We start from the raw sequence: 7,718 nt of genomic DNA on the forward strand, positions 1-7,718 counted from the left end.
CCTCAAATAGTTTACTATAATTATTATAAAAATACGTTCTGGACTAATGAATCCATAACTCTGTTTTCTATGATAATTTTTTAATCCGGAAGGAAGTTTTCATAACTCGGAACCATTATAATTTTAATGAGGGTAAGCTAGGGTTTACGGCTATTATGGGGGTGCACGAAGAAAAAAGAGAGCCGTCGGATGGAACAGCCCGCAATAAGAGGTGAATTGTATCTATTACCTTTTATGAAGCATGAATAAGCCCACCTAGAGGGATCTGTGGAAAATGAGTACCACAAAAGGCACTATGGTACAAATTTAGCACACATTCATCTATGGCAAAAGATATTAAAATTAAAAATAGAAATAAAAGGGTAAGAGATAGGAAATCAAGGTTATTTAAAACAACGGAGTTTATGTAACGACCTTATCATCCTACATTGTATGATGAAGCATGCCACCGATCATTTTTTTCAGTCAAGTGGTGCCACAATTCCTAGACAGAAGAACATAAACTGTAGGAGCTTATAGACAAGGGGTATGCAGTCAAAATTTACACACAGTCCAGATATTTATAGTTTCTCCGCCGATTGTACTGAAGAAGGCTTCCATAGGTGCGATCCCAAACACCAACGAAAAGTGATTCTGTGTCAGGGCTAAAAGATACACCAGAGATCTCCCCAAAAAAATCGATCTCCTGCTCCTTCTCGAACCCACTCTTTACATCATAGACATGCACAAAGTCAGCTGGTTCGGCCATTGCCATGAATCGCCCATCAGATGTGAACCTTATAGAACGTATAGCTCCAAGGTTGCCCTTAAGCACAGCAACAGACTTTGACAAGTTCCTAACGTCCCAAACACGGCATGTTTTGTCTTGGTTACCGGTAGCAAAAATGTGCCCATCAGGATGCCATGCAGATGCAAATGAGTAGTCCAAGTGTCCAGATAAAGACTTGACAGTCTACAAAGAACCAAAATTTAAATAATTTCTAATTTACCCATACACCGCACATAAGGAATTTATGAAATAAATCAACAGAATACACCACCTTTCCAGTTTGAGAATCCACTAGTAATCCTTCTGGATTGTCTCCAACAATCACAAGCAGTTTCGCATCTGGGCTCAATGAAGTATGCTACGGCCAGAAAGGGAAACAAATTCAGATAATTTATTCTATCGATTAGAAGACGGATATCATATTTTCCGACATTGGCAGTGTGCACAGTAATGAGAATGCAGGGTGAAAAAATATATGTGTAGACATGCTTTCAATTCTATCTCCTTTTTAAGCTTAAAAATTCTACTATTCTGTTTGAAGTTTCCTTAATAGTAGTAGAGCTCAAAGGTTTGACAAGTTAAAGTTTCATTTGGTGTCTCCCCCTGAACCCACCCACCCCCCTTCACATAACCTCCTTTCCCCACCCCATTTTCATATTTTTCTTCCTTCCATTCTCCCCACTCTTCTCTTTCCATTGTTTCAAAACTCCCTACACCCATGAGACAATATAAGTATGGGGAAGGTGATTTGAGTTTAAAGAGAAACACCCATCCCTCAAAAATCTCTATTAGAAGCTCTTCCAAAGTAAACCCATAAATCGATGTGATCATTTAGAACTTAGATTAGTAATCGGTTTCCTTAAATATTAGGAATCTTGTTATTTCCTTAAAATCCTAAGCCCTATAAATTGGGGGATTTGGTGACTTTCTTTGGTGTCTATCAACTATAATGCAGCTATAGGGATAAATATAGAAGCAAAAATCTCTTTATTTTGAGTTGTAGGTTCTACCATTGGATATACTAACTATACAACTGTGATGTTGAAAAGTTACGATAACTACTATGTATGAATTACATGATTCCTAGATGAACTATTAAAACATGTTTATGCCAAGGGGCCTAAGCTATGATGGCTGTGACACTTGATTGTTGGTTTGGAGATATACATACATACACATATATATCTATATAGTTTGTATGGTTTGTGAATTAGCTTTATTTTCAGGCTGGCCAGGGTAGGTTAACTATAGACAATTTAGTGTGTGCGCTGGCAACACTCCATCGACGGGCTTTTGACACCCCAACCATTAACGGATTGCGGACTGACAGAATTACTAAACTGCTTTCAATAAGAAAAAAACAAATCCCACATGGAAATTTTATACAAAATTATAAACTTGACCAAATAAAGACTTACATTTACAGGCCAAGAGAAGGAAAAATGCTTGGAATGCTGAAATTTTTCCATGTCAAAGTCTCGAACTCCACAGTCATTATTCGAAGCCATGAAATGAACAGCTCCACTGAGATATCAATTAATTGTTAGCATCCTTTGTGACCAATAATTGCTAGCACCATATGAATCAATAAAGATCCAAAATAAACAGAGAAAAAAAAAAGAAAAATAGTGAAATGAACAGCTCCATCGAGATATCAATTAACTGTTAGTATTGTTTGTGATTAATAATTGCTAGCACCATATGAATCATTAAAGATCCAAAATAAATAAAGAAAATAAAAGAAAATAGTAGAGCAGAGAATCAAGACCTTGGATGCTCATATATCTCAACAGCATTTGTTATTGCATTGTCATCATAAGTAGTTCTTGAACAAAAACTAACCCCCGGTCGATCTATGTACTGCAAGACAAGATGTATCATTTAATCATATTATTCAGTTTGGCTAGTCGGTAATTGTTCAATTAATCATATCCATTTTAAGGCAAAATGATTTCTATACCATTTAAAAACAATGTAAAAATCTAACAAATATATAGAGTATAAAATTCGTAATCTTGATAGAACATCCAAAGCAAGAAATAAAATATTCAGTACAATAAATAATAGTGACCAAGTATCCTGCATGGTGTGTAGCAATAGTGCGTCCAAAGTAAACAATGACAAATACTAAACATATAAGGAACAAGAATGACAACTACAACCCCCATAATAGTAGAAGTACCTTGCAAATAAGTTCTCCTTGAAAACCCCCAGCAATCAACAAATTATCCCGCACAGCCAGTGTACTAATCTGTGTCTGAGTAAATCCTTCCAAAAGGCTTCCAGGATGTTTCTATCACCAACAGGCACAAACGGCTTAATTTCATTTCTAGATTCTAAGTGATTCTTTTGATAACAAAGGATTGCATAAATGATTACCTCGCATGGAGCTACATGCCCTGCTACATTCAGTATTTCTGATTTCTTGGAACTTAAAGAAGACCAGTGTATAATTGAGTAACTCGAAACAAGATACACATCATGTTTAGATGTTGACCACACCAAATTCCTCAACTGCAAATGACAGATTGGAGGTATCCCATTAACATAAGTTAATTCATTGAACATGGCACGCTGAATTTCAAGGAGGTAATAGTCTAATATTTATCGCATCATCTGAAGTCATTCAATAGAATTCATTAGTATATAAACGTACTTGGAAATGAAGTATTGTTGATTTCACAGATCTAGTGTTTTGCCAGAAATCATAATACTTTCCTCCCTTATCTGTTGGTGAGCATTCCTGTAGGCAAGAGATGAATAGATGTGAAAAAGATAAAAATCCCTAAAAAGCATTACTCAAATGCCACAGAACTCGAGTAAAACACAGTATACCTTTTCTGACAGTTCGCCTGATTGAGGTATATTTTCATAATTCTTGTACTGTTCTAGTCTAGTTTGTCTATACTTCTCACGACTAATGCTCAGTCTATCCCAAGGTATACCTTGAATATCCTTTCCTTTCCTAGCTTCTGCAGCAGTGGTGTCTGTCATTCGATTTTCCTGCAACGGAGAAGCAAGAACCCGCAACCCAACAAGGGCAATCAGAAAGGAAAGATTATGTCAAAGCCATTTCATAAAATTTTACTCATGTAATCGTAGATGAAGCACATAAGACAAAACCAAAAGGCATGAACATTTTACTTATGAGGGGAGACCAACCATTGATTCGTATTCATCATCCTCATCGGATTCGGACTCTGAATCACCAAACACTCTGCCCCGAAAATATATATCATCTTCTGCATCCGCCATTTCATTATAGTCAGCGGCATAATCCATTTCGTCCCCCTGTTGTCGAGCCATTGTTCCCTATGTTACCGATTCCTGCTAAACAAATGGTGGGAGGTAAAAATCAGAAAACTCGTCAATTTCACCCCGTACGAAAATATACAAACAAACACCCAATGTCACATAACCCTGAACTAAAATTTGAATTTCAATCTCAATTCCAAGTATGAAAACGATACTCCCGGTCTCCCAATAGTGACCGGAACAGGAATAACAAGCAAGCAGTAACCTAACCCTAAAAACGTGAAACCTTAAAAAAAAGAATTAAATTCTAAAGCTAACCGACAAAGGAGTTGTCAAGAAGTGGAAAATCATGAGCAAAACAATGCATGAATTTGCAGAATTCAGACAGGCGTTAATGCGTAAGGTGCAGAAAGGTTTTATCTTCAAGTTTCGAGACGATGAATTGACGAAAGAAGGCCTCAAAATAAAATAAAATAAATCTTGATCGAAAAATAAAGGGGAAGAATGAAGAAACTGCATAGAGAGAGGTGAAGGTGGAATTGGGAAATAGAATAGAAGGTACAGAGACATAGAGTTAGATATATACATATATATATATATATATATATATATATATATATATAGAGAGAGAGAGAGAGAGAGAGAGAGAGAGAGAGAGAGAGAGAGAGAGAGAGAGAGAGAGAGGAAGAGAGAGAGAGAGACCTTAGTATTGGCGAATGGAAGAAGAAAAAGAAGAAAAGAAAAGGAGAAGACCTTGAATTGAATTGAAATGAGAGAGACAGATAGAGAGAGGATCTGATTTGCGTTCACGATTGAAGCACATTCCTCGGATATATAGGACACATCTCCAACTGCCACTGCGCGTTCTTTCTTCCTTGTTCCTTTCTTTTTATCTTTCTTTAATTAATCTTTTAAATTAACTGCCACTGCGCGTCTTCCTGTCTCTTCTTTTTCTAACTTTTTACTTCTTCTTTTTGTTTATTTATTAGTGGACTAACCACACTGCTGTCTACATTTTTATTGGATGCGGCGTCTGTTTGATCGAATAAATCTTATGTAATTAATAAAAAATTAAACTATATTTTTTATCTTCTTTCTATTATTTATTGTATCTTTTTATACTTTTTTGTTAGATTTTTTTACTTTTTTATTTTTTATTAATAAATAATCTAATTCTCTAACAATGTTAAGGCATTTAGTTGAAATTGAATAAAATACACACTAACAATGTCTAAATAAATTTTCCTTTTTTTCAGACATCAATGTTGTATCAACCTTTAACAAAGCGTTTATTCCATTTTGCATTTTATTTGTAAGTATGAGATTTTTTTTTTCCTTTTAATAACACGTTGTATTTAATGAATTTTATGAAGACATCAATTAACACTTACATAATAATTAATATATCGTTTATTAATTGCATTATATTTAATATATAATTTAATGCTTATATTATTATTTTTTAATTATATACTTTTATAAATTTAATAATATTTCTTATTTTAATAGTAATAATTAGAAAATTAATTTTATTTTCATTATTACAAAATAAAAGCGAAAGTCATGTGTATTTTTAGTAGTAAATTTTGAGTTAGAACTACGATGTAAAATTATAATTTATCAGTTAAATCGCTATTTTAATAAATTGCCATTTTAACTTTGATATTATTACTCTTTTTATATGAATGTTTTTATTGAAAATATTTAATAAAGACGTTGTATTTAATGAATTTTATGAATACAATTAACAATTACATAATAGTTAATATATCGTTTATTACTTATATTGTATTTAATATATAATTTAATACTTACATTATATTTAATTAATTACTATATTAATTACATTAAAATAATAAATTTAATAATCATATTATACTTAACTAGAAAAATATTAAAACAATACATACGTTTTGCATAGTATTTTGATTTTTGTTATATTAAAACTAATGAAAACTCATGTGCATTCATTTTTTTATAATAATAATAAAAATTATTATTGTTATTATCGTTATTGTGATTATAAAATTAAATGTAAATAATTTTTATAATTTCATTGTATATATTTTTTATTTATTTTATAGGTAGTTTTTTTTTTCAGAACCACCCAAATCCACATACGTGCCGTTTTAGTAGATTTTATGTGTCAAGCGAGGGGTTCGACACTCAGACGGACGAAGACAGGTGTTGGCAGATGAGCGGACGTTCATTTTGACGTTGAAAGGAAAACTTTGATTTTCAGAAATTCACGCTACTCTCTCTGCATGCACCCTTCTTCCCCATATTCTGAAAATCTCATTTTATCCTCCTTCTCTCTAAAAGATATTCCTTCTCTCTACCAAATCTCACTCTTTCCCTTCTCCGATCACCATCCAGGCACCGCAAAAGCACTTCCGGCGTCAAGAGCTTCCAGTTAAACCGTTCGATTGAAACTGAGCTAGTAAGTTCTTCTCTTCACTTAGTGGTGTGTTTTCTTTTACATGTAAATCAAGTTATGGTTTCATGTGTTAATCACCCTTCTCATAATGAGTGGTTCTGATAGTGTTGGGTTTTCACTTGGTGTAGTTGGATTGTCGAGCGTTGAGGGTAGAAGAACTTTTAGTGGTGGAATTGTACTCTGTCTCTGTGAATGTTCGGTCACGCTCAGAGTAAGGGAAGCTTATATAATTTGATTTGTATGTTTGTTTGGATTGTATATACGTTCGTTGAATTGACTGAATTAATATGAAATATGATTATTGCTATGTTTTGATTGTATGAAGTATGAAAATTTACTATGATATGAATGTATGAAATTATGAAGATAAATGTTGAGAAATGAGTTGGGATAAATAATTCTAAGTATGAAATTCCCTATGATAATGTACGTTCGTTATTGAATGATCTTTGACCGTTCGGTTTTTCTCGGGGACTCGTTTAGAACTGGATTCTTTCATTTGGAAGGAATTTATGTTGAGGATGAGCGTCTTCGTCTAGTACAATTTGTGTACAGGCGTTCCACCAAGGATATCCTTTCCTTGGTATTTTAATATAAATTTAAGTATATCTGTGTAGTAGTATGTCCGTTCGTTCTTGAATATTAGTCAAATGATATCTTATATTCACCAAGTGCTCGTACTATTTTGTGCCAGGTCTTTCACCAAACGCTCGTACGATTTAGAGCTAGGTCTTTCACCAAGCGCTCGTACTATTTAGTGTTAGGTCTTACCCCAAGCGCTCATTCTCTTTTCTATGATCTATCTTAATGAAAATAGCGTTCGTCCAAATTCAATAGAGTTCTCTCTCTACCGTGCTCGGTCATTGACTGGCATTCGGTTTTCTTGATGTTAAACTCAAATAAGCTAAGTATTTATAAGCGTTTAGTTTCTTCATGTGAATTCTTCTAAGTATTATTCTTTGAATGTCTTGAAGTGTCTGTATCCATTGGTTTCGGCCTAGAGTCTTAGTACTTTGCATGGTCTTTTCGGTGTTTGGTTTGAGCTCTCAAGGGTCAGTTCATTGAATTGGCTCACTTTGTAAATAACATTCGTTCCATTTGTTCTTGTGATATCTATTTGTACTCGATTTCTTTCTCAACCCGATAGTAACCCTCTCGGTCTTAATCTGTTACGGAACTGAAGACCTTTCGGTCTCGCTCCAAGTGTTCGGTCTCGTTCTGAGTTAGGGTTGAACGTTCGGTATTTGGTATCCTTAG

At 34.0% G+C, this 7,718-nt stretch overlaps 1 protein-coding gene across 6 annotated transcripts; it reads right to left on the reverse strand.

Annotated features, from left to right (window-relative positions):
- Positions 1-322: 322 nt before the first annotated feature.
- LOC124820728 (putative WD repeat-containing protein C2A9.03) lies at positions 323-4,913 on the reverse strand. 6 transcript variants are annotated; one of them, XM_047292493.2, is made up of 10 exons: positions 4,778-4,913; positions 3,932-4,096; positions 3,605-3,772; positions 3,426-3,512; positions 3,149-3,283; positions 2,952-3,062; positions 2,538-2,629; positions 2,188-2,293; positions 1,041-1,127; positions 323-952 (listed from the first exon to the last, which is right to left on the reverse strand). In XM_047292493.2, exons 2-10 carry the CDS (start codon positions 4,073-4,075, stop codon positions 542-544), a joined length of 1,341 nt encoding a protein of 446 aa, XP_047148449.1. In that variant the 5' UTR covers positions 4,076-4,096; positions 4,778-4,913; the 3' UTR covers positions 323-541. The 6 variants fall into 6 exon arrangements, with proteins under 6 accessions (XP_047148449.1, XP_087961650.1, XP_047148444.1 ...); XM_088105524.1 differs by having other exon boundaries at positions 3,932-4,099; positions 4,778-4,878; XM_047292488.2 differs by having other exon boundaries at positions 4,727-4,844.
- Between the last annotated feature and the right edge of the window lie 2,805 nt (positions 4,914-7,718).

The sequence above is a fragment of the Vigna umbellata genome, chromosome 1 (genome assembly GCF_029865625.1).
Source record: "Vigna umbellata cultivar VRB3 chromosome 1, Vumbellata_1.0, whole genome shotgun sequence".
Lineage (NCBI taxonomy): Eukaryota > Viridiplantae > Streptophyta > Magnoliopsida > Fabales > Fabaceae > Vigna > Vigna umbellata.